This window comes from Rhinolophus sinicus, linkage group LG09 (genome assembly GCF_036562045.2).
Source record: "Rhinolophus sinicus isolate RSC01 linkage group LG09, ASM3656204v1, whole genome shotgun sequence".
Taxonomy (NCBI): domain Eukaryota; kingdom Metazoa; phylum Chordata; class Mammalia; order Chiroptera; family Rhinolophidae; genus Rhinolophus; species Rhinolophus sinicus.
This window is the reverse complement of record NC_133758.1, coordinates 109,833,446-109,854,864: the sequence shown is the minus strand read 5'-3', so window position 1 is coordinate 109,854,864 and position 21,419 is coordinate 109,833,446. Positions and strand designations below refer to the sequence as shown.

Below are 21,419 nucleotides of genomic sequence, written 5' to 3'. Positions count from 1 at the left end.
TAGTTTTGCAATTAAACGGCTGCGAGACGGTGGTTTTCAAGAGCAGACCCATGGTGGTGAGTGTGGGTTGCTTCTGTCTTCCTCTTGCTGCGTTCCAGCTGTAGCTCCTCCCTGAGCTGCAGTGGCAGTCGGGAAGAGACCAGAAGAAAGGAAAAGAAGCTAAAAGTCTGGAAAAAGATGTGTTCTTTATTGAAAACTATTCATTAATTGCGTGCCTTGTGGTGGTGGTGGTGGTGGTGGGGGCGGCTAGCAGCCATTCACCTGGGAGGTGACCAAGGTATCTCAGAGGCAGCCTCTGCCTCTAAAGCAAGTATCATCTAGTTGGCAAAAGAAATGGAAATGACAGAAATGACATGAGGGATAAAGAACAGGATGGGACAAGGGCCAAAGGCAGCGCTGGGGCTTGGAGTCACTCAAGCAAGGAACAGGCATTGGATATTTATTCATTTATGTATTTAATTTCTCGAACCAACTTTTGAAAACCATACCCGCCAAGTGTGTGAATGGTATTACCTGTTTATAGGGAACTTGTGTCCTGGGCCTCACTCGGGACCACGTTCTGTGTCAGACGTTCTGCACATGTGGTCGCAGTTCATCTCCACTGCCAGTGTGCGAGGCGCCGCTGCTATTTTCAGGAGAGAAAACAGAAGCCCTGTGAGGAGAAGTCACAGGCCTAAGGTTACAAAACCTGGGGAAGTCGGGCTTCAGTCCCAGGCAGGCATTTGCTAGAGTTGTTCAAGAGCTCATAGTTGAGGGAAGATAGGAAAAAGCAAGCAGCTGATAGAAACTCAGCATTCTAAATGCTTTTCTGGAGTCCCTTCATGTAATGTCATCCCATAAGCATTTTCCCCCGCTACGTCATTAAAAACATTTGAAAGGAACAAGCTTTCAATGAAGCCAGGCTTTCTTTTCTGGGGGATGCGTGGGCCTGGGGAGTGGATGTCAGAGGTGAGAACCGCAGCCCACACTCCGTAGTTGCTAACAGGAATGTGATAACATATGGGGTGGGGGGTGCTGCCAGCCTCCATGGGCCAGTGTCAAGGAAGAAATTGGGGCAGCAGTAGACTTGAGAGCTCCAAGGTGAGCGTATGGGCTGGGTCAAGTCCCCAGGCCAGGTGCCTTAGCCAACAGACAGGAACAGGTGGTTGACTAGGAACTGAATTCATCAGAGGCGTGGCAGTGATGAGGGATAACAGCTGGGCCATCTCCAGGGAGGGAGCCTAAGGCAGGCCGGACTCTGGCACCTCCTAAATAAACAACCAGGGACTCCCAAGGATGTTTTCTCTTGGGGTTCTCTCATTCCTTAAGGGAACCATGTGCTTTGCGTGGAAGAGTGTTTGTCTTTTTGTTTGTTTGTTTTTTTAACAGATCAAAAGGAGACAAGAGGTGGATCTGGTTTATAAGAAAGAAGGTGAAGCGTTAAGCTTGAAGGGGTGGCAGGATCTGTGCAAGGCCTGATTGGAAATGCAGGACCCGACCTTAGAAGAAGTGTCAGGGTGGGAGGTGTGGATGAAAGAATTCACGATACCAACATTTCATTAAAGTCAAGGGAGAGAGTACAGAAAGGAAAACAAAGGACCAACAGAGAGAAAAGACAGTATTGCCAGAGATGTAGATTAAAAGTGAATTGCTAGAGAATTTGGCCATTCTCGGGAATCTAGCTGATTTTATGAAAAGTAAATAAAACAAATCTTTGTGTATGGGCAATTTGTTGCCAAACTTAGTGTCTTCAGTAGATTAAGTTAAATAAAGGATCCTTTTGGAGAACAAGAGTTAAAATACAAAGGGAGGAATCAGTCCCCCCAAACAATAAAAAAAGCTACTCCCTGAATAGAACTGTTGGCACATGACACGGTGCCAATCAGATTCATATGGAAATGCATACTTTGACAAATAAAAATATTTCTGCCAACATTAAAATTTCCCCAGAATATAAAGTGAAGGAAACGTTCGTATGCTTTCTGTTTTGAAGGTCAGACTACTTTCTCAGACTCAGTCGTTAAAACAGTTTTGCCTCGTATATTCTAAACCCAGATATATTCAAGTAGAGTGTAGAATTTTACTTTTAGTTCCTGGAGGGTTTATGGAGTCATGGGGAGAAGAACCAGTTTTCATCCTTTTAGACCAAATTTTCTTTTCTCCTGGCCCTTTTCTGTCTGTGAGGCGAAAGGCAAATCATTCACTGGATCTACCGAAAGCCATCAAGGTGTCACCCTCATCACCCTACTCCCACATCTTAGAGAACTGGGCAGGTAGACAGAACCATCTTATACAACCTGAGAGAATGGTAACCAAAACATAGGCAGAGCCAGCGTCTGGCTTGGCATTTACGTCAGGCAAGGAGCTCCTATCAGAAGGCTTTCTATAGGCAGTGATATCAGAATAGCATGCTCTGCATGGGGTATCTTATTTGGTCCCTGTTTATGAAAGTCGTGCCAATCACCTGTGAGGCCTGGCTAACGGATGGTGACAGTCACTTGATTGGTGTCTGTTTTATCACCTGTTGAATTACGCTCTTCATCAGCTGTCTCGTTCAGTGCTCTTCCAGGCCGTGAATCACATAACTCCTTCCAGAGTGTTCTGTGCAGGCAGTAGTGACAGCGTTCACATGGCTAACAGTTTATAGTCAGCAGCTGCTTAGAACCACCCAGCAGTGGCTTATGTGGTAGGAAGTGGGATGTGTGCTGATTAATCCAGGCCATCCTTCAACTTACTTCGCTTTATAGCCTAGCCTTTTGATTGTGTTTTTTAAAGGAAAGTTAGTGAATGTGTGGATTTTCCATTTAACAGAGACTTATTGATCTCCTCTTCGATCCTATTAGTACCTATGTACTATGGTAACTAGTACTGAGGGGTGGAAAAGGTTGCAAAGATGAATTAAGATGCCTTGTTCTCAGGGACGGGAAGATTCGAGAGATATACAACGTCCTCAAAAGTGCTTTATTTAATGTGCTAAGTACAGAGAAGGAGTGGTATGTGTCTCTTTGGGGAGATCTGGGACATCTGCTTAAAGGAGGTGGCTTTGACATGGATATTAATGGTAGGTAGAGTTCATTGTCTGAAATGGAACAGAAAAAAGAAGAGGGATGTTACAACAAATAAAGTGGAAGTACAGAGGTGGGATTTGTTTTTCCTTTGGGCGGGGGGGAGGGGAATCTCCAACTAATTTAGAAGTTTGGGGAACAACTACGACAGCATCAGTAGAAAGTTGGATTGGTTGAGACCAGATTGTGGAAGGCCTTGGATGAGAAGCTACTGGTGTATATTATAGGTGATGGTCCTTGGGGAATCCATGGAGGATATTAGAGCAAAAGAGTGATGTGAACAACATTTGTGGGGAAAGTCTAATTTTGTATAATTATTGTTAATGTGAGGATTGGAGAGAAGAAACTTAGAGATGCAAAGACTTATTTGCAAGGATCCGGCGATGGGATTCTGAGAACTAACAAAGGTGGTAGTAAGGTCCAGACAGGATGAAGGAGAGAGAGGCTATGGAGGAAGTAGTGATGAGACTGTGTCATATAAACGTATACATCACAGGATAGGGGAAGGCAAGAAGAAGGCAAGTTCTCTAGAAACATATGTGGAAAAACTGAGGCAAGTTTGGAAGGCTGGAATCTGAGTTCGATATGCCAGTGGAGCATTGGATTGGAAATTCCTGGCAAGTAATTAGTCATGATGGGCTCGCACTCAGGGAAGGCACTGCAGCTGGGGAAGCAGAATTAGAGGTGATGGGACTGGGGGAAGAGTCGTCTGATGGCAGGAGTCGGAATGAGGGGTGTCAGGATTTTAGAAGAGTTAGTTAGGTGGTGAGAAATGATGATGTGAATGTCACCGAGGAAAACGCTACACCACCTTGTAACAAATTAGCCTGGAGATTGAAGAAACAAAGGGAATGATGCTTCTGGGCAGCAGTGGTGTCATAATAGGACAAAGGACTCATGGCTGGGGTGGGAGAGCTTTGGGCGGCATGCTATTGTCGGGTCAGGTTGACGGGGAGGAGATGGGGAGCGTGATGAATTCTGCCGTATATTTAAATAAGATTCCTGAAGGAGACTTACAATGCTATATTTGACAAATTGTCAAACATTTTCAAGAGAGTGTTTGATAGCAGAACGATAGACCTAGGGCAGTTGAAGTGAATGGAGAATTGACCGATTAAAAGCCGAAGACGCAAGAACAGAAATTTGGAGTTCGGAAGCTAGTGGTAGAAGAGACACAGTGAAGGATCTCTTAGATTTTACGGAAGGATTCTTCGTTTTAGAACTGTAGGAGAATGAAGGAACTAGCACAGCTCTGGCAAGAGGGTTTCAAACAAAAGGAAGCAGTAAGAGTGTCAAATAAGGTGGATAGATTAAGAGAGGTGAGAACCGTGAAAGGTCATTAAGTTTGGGTGGCAGGGGCTAGTTTGCATTGGAACAGGTAGAAGAATGGGAACAGGTGCAGGAAGTGGGCCATGAGATCATTTTACATGTCATTTCAGTTGATGAGGCGGCATCATGGCTGCTTTTTGTGCAGTTAACTGGGATCCGTTGTCCTCTGTGGTTTGGAGTTTAATCGTTCTCTGTTAAGTCTCTAAGTGTTGTTCTTCCATGGTCTTTACCGCTTTCATATATCCAGCTTCAGAGTGTTCTAGATATAATAGTTCTAGAAGTCCATAGATTTATATCTTCTCAAATTGATTCTAAATCTATGGAATCAGAATTAAAATCCAAGAGGTCCCTCTAAGAAACCCCAACAAGGAAAGTCTAATTCTGAGAGCTGTTATTTTAAATGCCGTCTCTTACCTCAATAGCAATACTTTCTTGGCCTGGTCTGTTGTTTCAGTGTCACTTAGGCCTGAAAACCAGCCCTGTTATTTATGTTTCCATTTTGAGGGTGCAAGAAGTAAGATTAGGGGGCTAGGAGACTGATAGGTCTTTATGAAATACTGATGCCTAGAGAGGTCTCTGGCAGCTGGAAGTGCCAAATCCTTGTCTGAGGAAAGCTTTCTTCCTAAAGTTCTTTTGTCATTTGGCTTCCCCTTAACTTACAGCGAAAGCTATAAACAATGGACACATGTTTGCAAAGGCCTAGGAGTTGTGTGACATTAAGTTCACTGTAGGACCCTATCCCCATTTCTAATCTTATTCTGAAGGAGACCCACTCAAGATGCCAAGAATATCCCCCCATCTTTCCTCCACAATTCCAGGTCCCTCTTCTCCCACTGCACTCAGAGTTGTTGGCATTTGTTTGAACACTTCGTCACAGAAGCTAGATCTGCAGTGGGAGGTATCACTGTCCCTCAGGCACTGAGGACTGAGTAGGGGCTTTTAGCAAGGTCCTGAGTTCCTTAGAAAGGGCGATGTACTGTGTTCAGAATTCACCAAGACGGCAGATATGGTAGCATCCTGTCCAAGGGCAAAGATGCAAGGAGGAAATGGAGCTCTGCTAGTGACATGAGAAGGCAAGGAAGCTAGAGCTCTTCCCTTTTTTTGAGTCGTTTGCTTTTTGTGTTAATTCTCATTTAATTTAATGTCATTCTTGTAACAGCTCTGAGAAGTGGGTAGGTCCTATGCCCATTTTACAGATAAACTAGTTGAGGTTCAGCAAATGAAGGAAATTGTAGGTCACTCTGCAGGCAAGCTGGCAGAGCTAGGATTTGAACCGGTCCTGCTTGATTTAGAAGTCCTTTCCCCATGCCACATTGCCCGTTAGAGGGGTAAGAAGTAGACCATGTTTATATGTAGACTTTTTTTTAATGATTGTATCTGAAAATCCAGGACCATGTGCTGTATTTTTTTGGTTTCTCTTCCCCATTTGTTTCTTGTCTGTGATTTGTTGTTTCGGTTGACACACTACTCTCCACCCCAGGAGACAGACAGAGTCTGTTTGCATCCAAAACAGAAAGTGTTTCGACATCTCCCGGCGAGCTGTGTGTGTGTCTCTTCACTGCATTCCTTCTATTTGGGGGCAGGCGGACACAGCTGTGACTGTTAGGTGGAGAGCACAGCTGTGGTCAGCCGCCAGTTGACAACGGGGTACATGGTGTCACTGTCCTATTACTCAAGTGTGCCCAGCTCAAGCTGCTGCGTGATGGGCATTTGTTGGGGCCAAAGTTGGGGGAAGAATTCTATGTACTTTGTAGGAACAATTTTGCAATACCTCATATTCGATTTGCCACATGTTCTCATAAAAATATCATGAATCTGAGCTTGTTTGCATAAAACCCAACTGCTGGTTGCTTGATTCCTGTACTCCTGAGGATTTCTGGTTATCGTTTGACCCTGCAGGCTTTCATTGCCTCAGATCTTTGAACAAAGCTGTGTTTTTATCCTGATTGTAATGCAGGGAAGTTATATTGATGTTTATTTTGTTCAACTAATAATATTAAGCGTAGAAAAAAGTGCCATCAGGGCAATCGGTCATTATTAATATATTTGTGGTGATGGCTCGTAGATTATTACCTTGAGAATAACAACAGACTCATTGACAACAACTAAGAATAGCAAACGGAAATTCTCCTTGCTTAAACAGCTTTTTACTAGGCTTCTTTTTTAAGTTTAAAATGATGAAATGAAACTAACAGAAAGTATTTTCTTTTTTTTGCTATTTTGCAGAAAAAGCCACTGTCTGCAATAATAAAGGAAGTCTGTGACGGGTAAGTGTTACTCAGGATATATCTGAGATGCCCCAGTCCACGAGTGAGAGGCAAATAAATATTCGTGTGGGATTGTAAAATATAATTCATAAGTCTCTATTTGACCCGCCCAAAGACACCAAGAATTACTCTGTGAAATGTGCGCGCCTCTCTCTCTCCACCAAAATGTTACTGTTCCTCAAAGAGGAGAACGTGTGAAAGGGGTGTGTGGGGACTGGGGTGGGTTTTATTTATTTTGAAAAGTTGTGTTCATTCACCCTTCTCAGCAGGGAGCAGTCTAAAGTGCCTGAGGTTAAACAGACACTTCATCTGCTGTAAACTGAGGGGACCACAGGTCCCCATAGAGAGAAAGTAATTTAAAAGACAAGTCCATGGGTAGCTGCACTGCCACATAGAATGTCACAATGAGACGGTTTTCTCACTTCCCTTTGGCGGCTCCCACAACCCAAGGGAAAGCACATATGGAAGTTGCATTTTTTTTTTTTTTTTTTTAAAGCAGAACTGTGACTAGAGTATTCCCTGGAATTTATTTAAGACCTGGGATACTTGACTAGAATGTTCCAATATGCAGCAAGCATACTGATTGGGGATTGTAGAATGCAGAGACCATTGAAATGTAACAATTATCAAAAATACAAATGGCATTCGTTTCCTTTGTTTTCGCTTCTCCACTCCACTCCTTCTAAATACAGAGAAATGTAACTTTATATTGAAATATCACCCCCTCCCCAAAAGCTGTGCAGGTGAAATATTTAAAGGTGAGCTTGGAACAAGATCTAAATGAAAGGTGGGCTCGTGTCATCTTGTTTTGGAAATTACATTGTGGGATATGTTGACTGCTGGCATAGTTTCAATCGTAGCGTATTTAATTCATCTGACTCTATCAAAACTATAAAAATGAAAATGACCATTTATTGTTTTTCTGATGAGCTTATGCTTATGTTTTTAAGGTGGTCCCTTGCCAACCATGAGTACTATGCATTGCAGCATGCCGACAGTTCAAACTTCTATATCACAGAAAAGGTAGGTCAACCCCATTGTCTAATCTGGGACTTACATTTAAGGAAGTTAAAACGTGACTGATGTTTCCTCTGTTCAGAGCGGGACATGCTGCTCTAAATTTTATAACCACCCTCCACAAAAATGCAAAGCAAACAACTGCTACTTTGCTATTAACAAGGTGATAGCCCGTTCCAGAGTGAAGACCGAGTATGGTTCTGCGTCCTGTTTTAGCAACTGCACTTACCTTCTACAGAGAATTTACCAATCATCGCTCTTATTGCTTGGTTAAAGCCTTTATGTGACACGTAATGACAGTCTAGCTCTCCATCCTCAGACTTGTGGTGTTTTTTTGTTTGTTTTTTTTAACAACCTCTAAGCCATCTTAAAGTAGTTGAAACTATGACAAGAGATCTTTTCGAAGTTGGCCTTGTGTAGGCACTGATTGTTCTTTGGGTTTTGGGAGCGCTGCTTTCTTCTTGGCTGATTTTTATGCTTAAGGAAGCTTGGGAAAGAAGGAGGGACTTATGAACATGACGGTAGCTCTCTGGCAGCAAATAAAAGTAATGTCTTCGAGTGCCCTGATAGGAGAAGGGAAAACTAACATTTGTTCAGTACCTACTGGAACTGGGCCAGGTCCATTATTCTGTTGTTTTCTTCCTGCAGACTAACCTGTGATGTAAAGAATTTTGGCTTTGGTTAACAGATAAGAAACTGACTCATAAAAGTCAGGTGACTTGGTCAATATCTCAGGAGTGGTAAATGCTAGAATTCAGAAGCAAGTCCATCTTTGTGCTTGTATCATTTTTCCTTTGGGGGATTTCTAGAAGAGTTTACATGCAGCTCAGTTTTATGAGGTGTTCACGGAAATTTTAGGAAGCCAGTATTGTCCTCGTGGAACTTATAACCTGGTGGGGTTGGCAGGGAGGGAGGGGACAGCCTTGTGAACAGTTTTCACCACAGCAAGGTGGTTGGCACTGGGACGGAGGTAATACAGAGTGCTCTGGGAGGAGGGAGAAGGGGCGACCTCAGGGCCAATCAGTGGTCCCTAGAGGAGCCATACGTTTACCCATGAATCTAGTGGTGGTGGAAGGTGGGCACAGTAACAGGGTCTGGTACCCACTGAGACTGCTTGCTTTACCCTGAGGAATGTGTGTGTGTGTGTGTGTGTGTTTGGTAGGGGGGAGGGGTGGTGGGGGAAGGGGTGGGGCCATTCGGTCCAGCCCCGAAGGAGCATAGCCAGAGGCCTGGAAATGCTTCTAGAAATCTCTTTGTTGTTCCCAGATGGGCACTGGAATTTTCATAACTGGTTATGTTCTCCTCTTCACCCTGATTGCCAGAATGCTGAGTATTAACAAGTGGACTAGATTTCCTGGCCTGTGTTATTAATTTTATTTGTTCCTTTGATTCATTCCACAGACTATTCGTTTTCTGTCTTGATTTTCCCCTTGCTTCATTTTCTGCATATTTTTCATTGATTTCTTACTGCATTTATATAATCTGCATGCTATTCTTTGTGAGATAAAGAGGAAACAGATAAATACTAGTTGAATGTTAGCAGTTAAGTGTATTGTTGATATCCTTAAGGAGAAGGTGATCTCATTTCAACTTAGTTCACCTTTTAAAGGCTAAACTAAAATATTGTGACTTGTGGGATATTACTGGAAAAGATTGCATGGTTTCCTACTATTTGGGGTATAATATGAAAAGTGTGAAAATTATTGTGATAAAATTATAGGACAATAGAAGTTATAAGAGTTTTTCAACCATCACCAATTAGTGAATAGTGAAATCAATTTAGTTATAATAGTATTAAAAATTGGAATGTCGTAGATAGAATAACTAACTCAGAGTACGTCACCCGTGTAGTTTGTGAAATATTTGTGTTATACACACACATATACGACACATGAGTAGTGCACTGGATTTTTACCCTGGGTTGTGTTCCAAAAGCCACTGTGTCACAACTAGCTCTGCCTTTGATTAATCTGTATTGACTTGTGTCCCCTGGTGGCTGTCCTGCCTTCTGTCACCACTGTCAGGAGACCTCAGCTTATTGGAGATTACTAAGGGTGGGATTCTCACACTAGGAAACCTAAGCACCTCAGGGAGGACATTTCTGAAATGTAGATCTTTTAGACCCCGAACCCCAGAGACTCAGAGTGAGTGGGCCTTGGAATGTGGCCTAGGGTGTTGCATTTTCAGAGCCCCCCCATGGATTCTGGTGCAGGATACCCAGGGACCACTTGGAGAAACTCTGCTCTGGGGCTGCTTTTCTGAAGAGCCGGGATCTGTGTGTACTGGACACTGTGCTTCGTGACCAGAACCTATGCACTAAATTTGACTTAGGAGTGTGTTTGTGTATGGCCAATTCTTGGGGTAATTTAAAAATTCATATAATAGGCACTGTTTTGTTCTAATTAATATTAGCACTGACTCAGAAAATTCAAACTACTCAGAATCTTGTTTTGCCTGAGGAAGTTCTTAATGTTGACTTTAAAAGGGATTGCCACCTAAGTCTGTCCCTCTTCAGCAGGCGTAGCAGGGGTCATTCTTTTATTAAGAGTTTAGGAAATGAGAAGACTCATCTTTCTAATTGTAGCCCTTTGTCTGTAAATAAAATGTTATCACTCTTCCTCCTGCAGCTGTTACTGGCACAGCTGCGCGTGTGTGTATGTGACACAGAACTCACCACACACAAGGCAGGAGATGGACCTTGAATCCTGGGTCCCCAGGGACAAACCTGGGTTGTCTTCAGTGTACTGTTAAGTCCATCCACTTCCTTGCAAGTATTCCTAAAATTAGAGCCTGTTTTCCGTTTTTAAAGTAATGTATTTAGCATCATCTTGGTTACTTATAGCCCAGAAAGTTGTTAGGTAATATTTGCATTACCATGGTAACTGGTGACTAAGTTTTAAAACCTGTGCATGTTCTTAGTTACTGATTTTTCCTCATGTGCAAGGTGGTCTCCCTTCCTCTGTCACAGATAAGCACATCACCTGTAATTTCAAAGAAGAAAGGTTCCTCAGGCCCTGCCAGCTAACACGTGTTGTGACTGATGGAAGGATGCTTGTGAGATTCTAAGGAAGGCATCACCCTACTTTGTCGTGTTGTTCAAGCCCATTTTCTGAAATAGTCTTCATTTGCTTATTGGGCCATTAACTTTGGATTTTCAGTGCAATGGGGAAAAAAAATGTGTTGTTCCACAGAGTTACGCGAAGTGTAGAATACAAATAAATGCCATACAGAAAGATAAGATTCAACTATTCACTAGTTCACATTCTGCCTCAGAAATTTTTATATCTCAGGGTTATGTCAGAGAGAGAGAGCAAGAGAGAGAATAAAAATTGAAAAATGAATTGTGTCTTTTTGGCTTTATTGAGGTATAACTGACAAAATTGTAAGATATTTTTATGTACATCATGGTAATTTGATATATGTGTACATCTAGTTAATTAACACACCCATCCCATCTGTCTGTCTGTCTGTCTATCTACCTACCTATCTATCTACCTACCTAGTGAGAACATATACGTTCTACTTTCTCAGCAAATTTCAATTATCTAATACAGTGTGATTGACAATTACCATATTTTACATTAGACATTACATCTTCAGGCTGTACTCATTCTATAGCTGAAAGTTTGTACACTTTTACCAATGTTTCTATTTCTTCCAACCCCTCAGCCCTTGGCAATCACTCTTCCACTCTCTGTTTCTATGTTTGACTTTTTTGTTTTCTTTTTAAGATTCCACATATAAGGGATGCCATGCAGTGTTTGTTTTTCTGTCTGATTTATCTCACTTGGCACAATGCCCTCAAGGTCCACCCATGTTGTCATAAGTGGCAGGATTACCTTATTTCTCATGGCTGAATAGTATTCCATTGTATATACCGTAGGTGCCACATCTTCTTTACCCATTCATCTGTTGACAGATGCTTAGGTTGTTTCCGTATCTTGGCAATTATAAATGCTGCAATGAACATGGATGTGCATATATCTCTTCAATATCCTGTTTTTATTTCTCTTGGATGTGTACCCAGAAGTGGGACTGCACTCACTACGGTAGAACTATTTTTCCACCATGACAGCACCAGTTTACATTTGCATCAACAGTGTATGAGGGTTCTCTTTTCTCTACATCCTCCCAACACTTCTCTCTCTCTCTCTCTCTCTCTCTCTCTCTCTCTCTCTCTCTCTCTCTCTCCTCATAACCATTCTGACAGGTGTGAGATGAACTGTCATTGTAGTTTTAATCTGCATTTCCCTAATAATTAGGGATGTTGAGCATCTTTTGATGTGTCTGTTGGCCATCTAGCTGTATGTCTTCTTTGGAAAAATGTCTATTCAGCACCTCTGCCCATTTTTCAATTGGGTTGTTTGTTTTTCTGATATTGAATTGTGTGATTTCTTTATATGTTTTGGTTATTAACCCCTTGTCAGATATATGATTTGCAAACATTTTCTCCCATTCTGGAGGTTGCCTTCCTATTCTGTAGATGGTTTGCTTTGTGGTGCAGGAGCTTTTTGGTTTGATGTAGTTCCATCTGTTTATTTTTGTGACTTGTGTTAACTTTAAGTATTTCGATGGAATTTGTCTTCTGAAGAAGAGTGACAGAAAGAAAGTGATACACATTTTAGTTCATTATCCTCATTCCAGGCTGAAGATGAAGGTATTATTATCTTCATTTTACAGTGAGGAACGTGCGACCGAGCGAGAGAGGTTATGTAACCACTTGTTTCGGTCAGACCGATGAGCAGTGGGCCCGCTGAGGCTTGCACCCAGGTGGGTCTGCCTCCAGAGCTTTCCACGCCGCCTCCTAGAAACCTCCTTCCCCACCCCTACAGCCTGGGCCCCAATTTATTTATGATGCCCTTTCTTTGCTGACACCAGGCCAGTGATCCTAACGGTAATTGCCTCTAGAAAATAAATGCGGGAAGTTACAGCCCGTGAGCGCTGGTCAGCAGCCCCAGTCTGTGGCTTTCTTATTCCTTAAGAGGAGAACTTGGAGAAAGTTGGACCAGGTAATCTCCCACTCACTAGGGATTAGCAAGTGCATTTTCATTTGCTTTTGGTATGGATTATATCATTGGCTGAGGTAGCATTAGTGCACTTATACCAGTCTTTGTGGGCAAACGGGAACACTGCCTTGTCATTGTTCATTACACGTATGCAGAGAGGTAGTTCCCCAGAGCTTGGGACATGGTCGAGGGTGCCCTTAGGACCTCGTGTGGACAATTGAAGTTTGATCACGATTTCAGAATGGTGTTCAGTTTCCCCCTGCAAAGACCTACTTCAGAATGTCTGAAGGTTAGTGATGTACCTTGGCAGTGTCTTAGTTTGTTAAATTCTTATTTTGGAATAACACAGAAAAACATGCCTCCTCAGATCCTCTGCGCAAAGCTGCCCCAGGAACCTTTGGGAAGGAAGTGGGGTTGTTTGAGGAGTACCCCTTCTTATACCGTTCCTACGGCCTAGGTGCTCTGGGTTCCCAGACAGGCCATGAGCTCCCCAGACTCTCTGGGCAGACAGAGGTCGGGTGCCCCTAGGACTGGCATTTCCCACTGGGTCAGGAGACGACTTAATTATCACATGGAATTCAGTGCAGTGGTGATGCCTTGCGCTCTGGGCTCCGCAAAGAGCTTAGTGACATAAATGTGCCCCGTTCTCTGCATTCATGTATCTCAAGATCTAGCTGGGGAGAAAGTCTTGAAATGGGCACAGATTTTGAGGAAGGAGAGGAGGGCACTGAGTAATTACAGGAGTCTCTCCTTATCCTCAGCTTCAGTTACCTTGGTCAACCCTGGTCTGAAACTATTAAATGGAAAATTCCAGAAATAAACAATCCATAACTTTTCAGTTGCGTGCTGTTCTGAGAAGTGTGATGAGTTCTCACACAGTCCCCCTCCATCCCACCCAGGACGTGGCATCCCTTTGTCCAGCGTATCCACATGTCTGCTCCCAGCCCGCTGGTTACTTCTGCAACTGCTGCTGCCTCTCAGTGCTGTGTTCACATAACCCTTATTTCACTGAATGATCGTCCCAAAGTGCAAGAAGAGTGATGCTGGCAGTTCGGATACACCAAAGAGAAGCCCTAAAGGGTTCCTCTCAGTGAAAATGTGAAAGTTATTGATAGTTTGAGAGAGAGAGACCACAGTCACATAACTTTCATAACAGTAGATTGTTGTAACTGTTCTATTTTATTATTAGTTGTTGTTAATCTCTTACTGTACCTAGTTTATAAATTAAACTCTATCATAGGTATGTATGTATAGGAATAAACGTCATATACCGGGGGTGCCAAAAATATGTATGCAAGTGGACACTTTGGTCAGCGTTGCTCAAGCAGTAGTTCGCCGTAATTGGAAGTGTCTGGATGCTGATGAGAACCACTATGAACACCTCTGGGAATTGCAGACGTCAAATGTGACTTGTATTCATCCTTGTTATTGGTATATATTGAGTATTACAATTTTAATACAGTTTTCCTTTCTTAAAATGTGTATACATTGTTTTGGCACCCTCTGTATTTAGGACTCGGTACCTGTATTTAGGTACTGTCTGTGGTTTCAGACATCCACTGGGGGTCTTGGAAAGTATCCCTCACGGATAAGGGATAACTACAGTAGGGCAGAAAAGAGGGGTCCAAAAGTGTCCTGGAGAAGGCTAACGGAATTTAAATAATGTCTCAATTGAATTCTGAGAGACGAATGGGAAATGGATTCATTCAAAGACAGTTCTTCCTGTGAATTTTAGGTACCTTGGCAGGCCAGTTGGGGTTATCTGGTGGGTGGTAACACCTGTTGGGTGCTTGCTATGTGACAAGTGCTCAGCTCCGTGCCTCATATGAGCTGTTTGTTGTATCTGAATCTTCCCAGCAAGCCTGTGGACCAGGTTTCACTGCTATATGCTCCGTTTTACAGAGGGTACAACTGAGCTCAGGGGTGTAAGTAACAGAGCTGGGATTGGGTGTAGGAAGTCCGACTCCAGAGCCATGGGCTGTGCTCTGGGGCTGTGCTGGGGACACACAGGAATTCCCGGGTTCTCTTCATGCTGTACCACAAATAGGGGGCACACCAGTTCTTGGTGCTGGAGATGGAAATTGATCTGTCCATCCTCTTCTTTTACCTCCCTCGTTTCCTCTGTGGGCAGTCCTCATTTGACCCCCTCTTAGTCCTCCAAAAAGTATTCCATTCTATGAGCACCCTCGGCCCAACAACCCCAGTTGATCAGCGTTGCCACACCATGTAATTTCCCTTAGAATTTCCCCAAAGGAACACACATCACCAGCAGGGCCTTTTTTCCATTCGGAGCAAGGCTAATAAGTCCCGAGGAACTGGTTCCAGCCCTGTGTGGGAAGGTCAGCTTTGTACAGAGACAGGGGATGGCGCTTCTAAGCTGGGTCAAGTGATTCAAGAATGCATGTCTCTTGGTCGCTAAACAAAGTGGGAACAGGGTGTCATGGGGGTGGCTCAAGAACACTAATGAAGACAGTACCTACACGTTTCAAATTGGTACCTACACATTTTCATTTCAAACATGGCTTTTTAGTGGGACGGTCATAGGCTGTCTCATGAAGGAGATTGGGGCATTTGTGTTAGTTGCATCAGCTTCTGTTTTGTGTTGATTTCCTAAAGCACAGACATTTCAGGTCAACGGGGTTCATCTTTTAAGAGTGGCAAAACTATTGTGGGCTTTGGGGTATTGCTGGAAAAGACGGGGGAATTTTCTTCTACCTTGAGTATAATGTGAAAAATATAAAATTACTTTTAAGTGCTATATTTAAAGGATAATAGAGGTAATCGTAGTGTTTTTCAAGCAGTAGGCAATCACTTGTTAATAGCGATAAAATCAATTTAGTAGGTTGAAAGAGCATGAAATTGGAGTATAGTGGAGTAGAAAAAGATAGAGTATATTATGTGCGTCATTTTCCGAAATATTTGTTTCATGTACATTTATATATAAAATGCATGTATAGTCTTAGTTGTCACCCTGGCTTGGGGGTCAAAAATGTTTGAAAGTCACTGAAAATCATTGCAAAGGGGTTATAAATAGGGAGAATAAATACAAGAGCCGTATGCTGAGTGGTTGAGGTTGAAGGAAGCCTCACGTTGGGAGTGTGTTCTTCCCTGAAAAAGTGACTCACGCACACCACCACCACCACCACCACCACCAAACAAAGTAGAAAGCAAACTGAGGCACGTGTCTTCCTGGAGAGCTGCCCTGCCTCTGCCTCTTAGGAGGGGCAGCTCAATGGCTTCATGTCGTGTGTCCCTTCCCTATTGCTCCTACAGCTAATTGGGACCAAAAGTTGGCACCTTACCCTACCTGGGCCCCCATACATCCTCTCCTGGGAATGTGAAATTGAGAGTTGAGTTGAGTGATGGTGCTTGCTAGAACTGGAAAGTCATATGTAGTCAAAGTTGATATGACACCACAGCAGATAAATCTTCCTGTGAGCTGAATACAAAGGGTAGTAGACCGAGCCATAGTATGCGGAGTAAAACCCATCTGCAGAAAGGATTGAGACTTGAGAGAAGTAGGGATGAAGACCCAGAAAGTAGGGTGAGAGGGAGAAGCTTCCAGTCCAGATCTCCCTCCCTGCTTTCTGTGTCCTGCCGTTGCATCCCTGTGAGGAAACCTGCTGTGACTTTTCGGTCCTGCCCCTTAAACTCCTTTATGCGTGTCTTAGTTACTCTTGATCAAAGAGCTTTCACTAGGACAGGCATTTTAATGTGAACCCAGGAACCTGGTAAATTTCCTAACCAAGCACATATCCTAGGAAAGGATCCCTTTTCTGCTGCCATTGGTGAAAGCGTCTGGATTTGTTCAGCACAAGCCACTGCTGCTGCCTCTGCAGGCTACACCCCAGCCAGGTTGACCAGCATGGGCTGCCACCTGCACACGTGGGCCGTTGCCTCCAGGACTGGCTCTCAGCAGGCAGGAATGGGCAAAGAAAAATGTTTCCTTGCCCTGTCTCTTTAGCTCTTCTGGGGTTCCTGACTCCCAAGTTTTTCTCTCATGCTGCCCTTTGAGCTCTTCCTCCCTTGCCTTCCTTTCACTCCGCCACCTGCCGTCTCCTTTGTTAAAGACCCTGGGTTCCCATGTGCCTTGCTGCTTAATTCTTTTTTGACTCGTGACTGAAACTGACTTCTCTCATGGATGCTCCGAGCTCTATTGGCTGCTTGTATGCCTGTCACCAGCCTTGGGAAAGCACTGGGCTCTCCTTGACAGGCTGATTGTCCTGGATCTGCCAGCTCATAATCCATGGCTGTCAAAAAGAAACCGCCACGCCAGAAGGAAAAAAGCCATGAATGCATGTATTCGATAAAGAAATGTGTGTGACTTTCCGGATGTGCCAGGCGCAGTGATGAGCTGGAGGTGGTTCCAACCTCTGTGACTTTCAATGTCCAGAAGGGGAGAAAGACAAATAAATGTTTACCACCAATTAACCAGTTATAATTGTAAGTGCCACAAAGGACAAATGCGAGCTCCCAGACCTCTTTAACCTGCAGCAAGTGACATTTAAGCAGGGATCTAAAAGAAAGGTTGGGGAAGGGGTAGAAGTCCTTAAAATGGGCAGGAAGTGTGGCTGCAGAGTTTTGCATAAGCCCCAATTCTTCAGGCCTTATTAAGGATTTTGAACTTTATCCAAAGAACATTGGGAAGCCTTCAGAGGGTTTTAAGCTGAACCTGACCACAAATGTTTGGACTATAGATTCCCCTGGACTATAGACAGCCTGAATGCACCATCCTGGAAGAGTGCTAGAAACTATGCTAGAATCTATCAGAAAACAGTTCACTGTGGAGAAGAACAGAATGCAAGGGTATTTTGAAAAAATGCGTAGAGATTGACATCAAATGCTGGGTGGAAAATGGGACCAGATAAGAATCTTCTTGGAATATCTGCCTTCAAAAGCTTGCTATCTCCCTTGATATCTTGGCTAAGAGTAATGATAATACTACATTGCAGTTGAATAAAATTATTCATTCAATTTATTTACGCAATAACGTCTTCTTGATAAATGTGTTGATTTGCACAGCCTGATTAAATGATAATGTATAGTTACCTGACTAACTTACATCCAATTTCAACTTCTCTTTGAACACTCCTAATTTAGAATATAAAAGTGTTCTAACTTACGTTCGTATTCATGGGAAATAAGTAGAAAAACGTGTAATATTTCCTATCGATTAGTGCATAGTAGTGCAAGGAGGAAAAATTGATTTGCTCAGATTTGACAATTAAATATGTGCTGGGGTGAGAAAGATATTTAAGACGCAGTTCCTCTCCTCTTAGTGTTTTCAGTCTAGCGGTGGGCGAAGTTGATGCTGATTGTTGATTGACGGGGGTCATGTTTGAAAAGATGATCAGGAATATGATTTTTCAGTCAATTACGTTTACAGTTTGACCTTGTGCTTTTGGACCCACGTGATTCAGTACACATTAAAAAATATTTTAAGTAAGATATGAATTAATCTGCTTTATTTATTTATTTATTTATTTAAAGTTTATTGGGGTGACAATGGTTAGTAAAGTTACATAGGTTTCAGGTGTACAATTCTGTAGCACATCATCTATATATCACACTGTGTGTTCTACACCCAGAGTCAGTTCTCCTTCCATCACCATCTATTTGATCCCTTTCTGCTTTATTTTTAAAAACATCTTTATTGAGGTATAATTTATACATCGTAAATTCTACCTAGTTAAAGTATCGCGTACAATGGTTTTTGGTATATTTACAGAGTTGTGTAGTGCTCTAATTTTTAGCTAGTAAAGCTGTGTCATTTCCACCCAGGATATTTCCACCTTCCAAAGCAGCGGCTCTCACTTAAATGCAGATCAGGGCCGCAAATCTGGAGAGTCAGACTCTAGATCAAGGCTGGGGATCAAGCATTTTTTTCACAAATGTGGGTGATCTTGGTGCTGTGTTTAAACGCTGCCCACTAAAAGTGCCAGTAGCCTCTGGATCTTTCCCTTGAGTCCTCCTGCGTATGATGAAAGCCCATATTGTGAATTCTCATTGACTCATAGGCCTGCACGCTCCCTGAGCTGTAGGCATCATTCTAATTGGTTTGTACTGTTGCTGGGAGAGAAATGAGGTCCAACTTTCTTACTTAACGTGGCCACCAAGGTGTGTCACAGTCTTGCCCTAGTCAACATTTTCCATTTTACTGTCTTTCTCTTGTTCATTTAAACTTAGATACACTTCCTTAGTAGTCTCCAAATTAACCTTGCTGTGTCCCCCCAGTGTAACTTTCCTAGCCTGAAATTCAGTCTTGCCTCCCTCCCCCACATTATGTGTCAGGTACTAGGTTAGGTGTTGAGGATAAAGACATGAAATGACTTACTCCTTGCTTCTATGGAGATGAGTCTTAGCTGCAAACATGCACTAGAAGCAATGTCATCAAAATAACTGCCATCTCAGGACAGCTGCTCTTCCTCTCCCTACCAATCCAAAATTGTTTAAGATGGGAGAGACCTTGGTCGCTTGTCTGAAATAATCTTAACCCCAATTTCGGAGATTAGTTTATTAATTTAGTCCTCTTCTAAATCTTTCCCCTGCCTCTCTGCTGCTATAGAAATTACTGTCTCTTGAGTTTACTGTCTCTTAGATTCATTTTTTTCAGCTAATCAGGCCTGGTGTCTCTTTGTTGTTGCCTTAAACTGTTGTATTTCCCCCTCCTCTGGATTCCAAATGCCTTACAGTCAAAGACTGTGTTCTACCTCTGGATCCCCTGCAGTGTCTCACATGGTTCCTTGACTATACTAGGTAGGTGTTCGAGGATTGTTTGTTGATTTGATGTGATGCAGTTTTCTTTGCAAGATAAAAAGTACAATTAGTTGCTTAATAAATTATGTGGGATGTTGGTGAATTCAGTTACCAGAATATGTCCATACACTTTCAGATTATTCACAGTGGAGGGATTATAGGATGAATAAATGGATCTCAATGCCCCTCTTAGACAGAGTCTTAAATCAGTGTTAGAAAAGTCTGGTTGGCTGTCAGTCCCCCACAACTGATTAGTTATCTTTTTCATGATAAGTTCGTACATACATACAGATATGCACACATACCTAATGTCTACACTGTGCTGGGTGTTGAGTGAAAATTTTCAAAGATTTGTGAGATTTCATAAAATGATACTTAAACCCAGTCCCACGGATCTGAGTACCGCCTGTTTGTAACAAATGATCTCTATATGAGAACTTGGTCAGCTGTAGGGATTTATCTCCAGGTCACAGCAATAGTGATGGGGAGGGAAAAATAACGGACCCTCTGGTACCATATGTTATACAGATAAATCGTCGTTACGCATATGAGCAAACAGTAATACAATTTCCAAGTCAATATTACTACTTTTATTTTCATTGTGGCAAATAACAACCTCTAAGAACAAAACTGTAGTTGTGAGAGAGAATTTACCCCAAATTGTGTGATTGTTCAATTCTGACAAAGTGAGTTTTACTTTATTTCACCCCATGGGATCCGTGAATATTCATGTGGCTCACCCATCTTCAGTGCTTTATTTCAGACAGTCGCTGTGTGGAAGCAGTGGTCTCAAACGAGTGGAGAGAACCCTAGGCTTAAATACAGACTTTAGAGTCTCCATGAAGGAAAACGTGGGCGAGGACTTAGAAACCTCACTGGCTTGCTCTCCCCACCCCCACACAATCTTTAACTAAATGAAGGAAAAGCTTACAATAGTCACACTCCACTATGATGACACATTTTCCAATAACCAAGGAACAAGTGTTTGCAGGCGGAATTATATGTACATGTGGTGAAAACAAGCCACTAAGAACAGAGGTTGGAGCAAGAATTTTAACCAACAGGAAAAATGCTTTGAAATTTGTCATCTTGTGTTTGCTTGTGTCTTAGTCTTTTTGAGCTGCTATAACAAAACACCGTAGACTGAGTGGCTTATAAAAAACAGAAATACAGAAATTTATTTCTCACAGTTTTGGAGGCTACAAGTCTAAGATGAAAGTGCCGGCAGATTCAGTGTCTGGTGAGGGTCTGCTTCCTGGTTCATAAGAGGCCATGTTGTCGTCCTGCCCTTTTATGGAGGAAGGGCAAAGGGAGCTTTTCTAAGGGCACTAATCCCATTCAGGAGGGCTCCACCCTCATGACCCAGTCACCTCCCAAAGGCCCCACCTCCTAATACCAACACACTGGAGATAAGGATTTAACAAATGAATTTTTTTTTGGGGGGAGGGGACACAAACTTTCAGTCTTGTCACATGTGAACCAAGAGTGTTTTATTATCATCCCTCAGATCTTACAGTTTTAGTTTCTCCAATTCAGGAACCAAAGGATTATTAATATTTACTTTAAGAACATACTGGATTTTTCCCAATTCAGCAGTTGAAGACAAGGGCAGGCACGGAGCTGAGAGCGAGATGATAGTCACATGACATACCAGGGTTTTGTTTTCTGGGATATTGTTTGGGAGAGAATGATGGGTATGACTCTTGGATTTCCTCGGCTCTTTCTCAATCCATCAAGCCCAGCTGGTGACAATTGAGACACACACACACACACCCACACCCACACACACCAAAGATTGTCCTGACTTTCCTCAGGAGCTATCCAGCCCTGGCATTGGGCTTCAGTCAGCCATTTCCTTTTATGGGAATGCCACCCCACCTCTATCCTGGTGCCTTTGCTCTTAGTGACTCAAACGAAATTGGCAGTAGACTTTCTGAAGTCTTCTCTAAAAACATTTTTTTGGGTGGTTTTAGAATTTTTCTAATTAGAACTTGGGAATT

The 21,419-nt window shown here is 42.7% G+C and overlaps 1 protein-coding gene across 6 annotated transcripts in view; it reads left to right on the top strand.

Annotated features, from left to right (window-relative positions):
* The window catches only part of ELMO1 (engulfment and cell motility 1), a 476,666-nt gene that overhangs the window by 103,230 nt on the left and 352,017 nt on the right, over positions 1–21,419 (top strand). For all 6 annotated transcript variants that reach the window (XM_074341005.1, XM_019726329.2, XM_019726327.2 and 3 more), the window contains exons 3-4: positions 6,600–6,640; positions 7,591–7,663. In XM_074341005.1, coding sequence (XP_074197106.1) covers positions 6,600–6,640; positions 7,591–7,663 — 114 coding nt within the window. The remainder of the gene's footprint in view (positions 1–6,599; positions 6,641–7,590; positions 7,664–21,419) is intronic.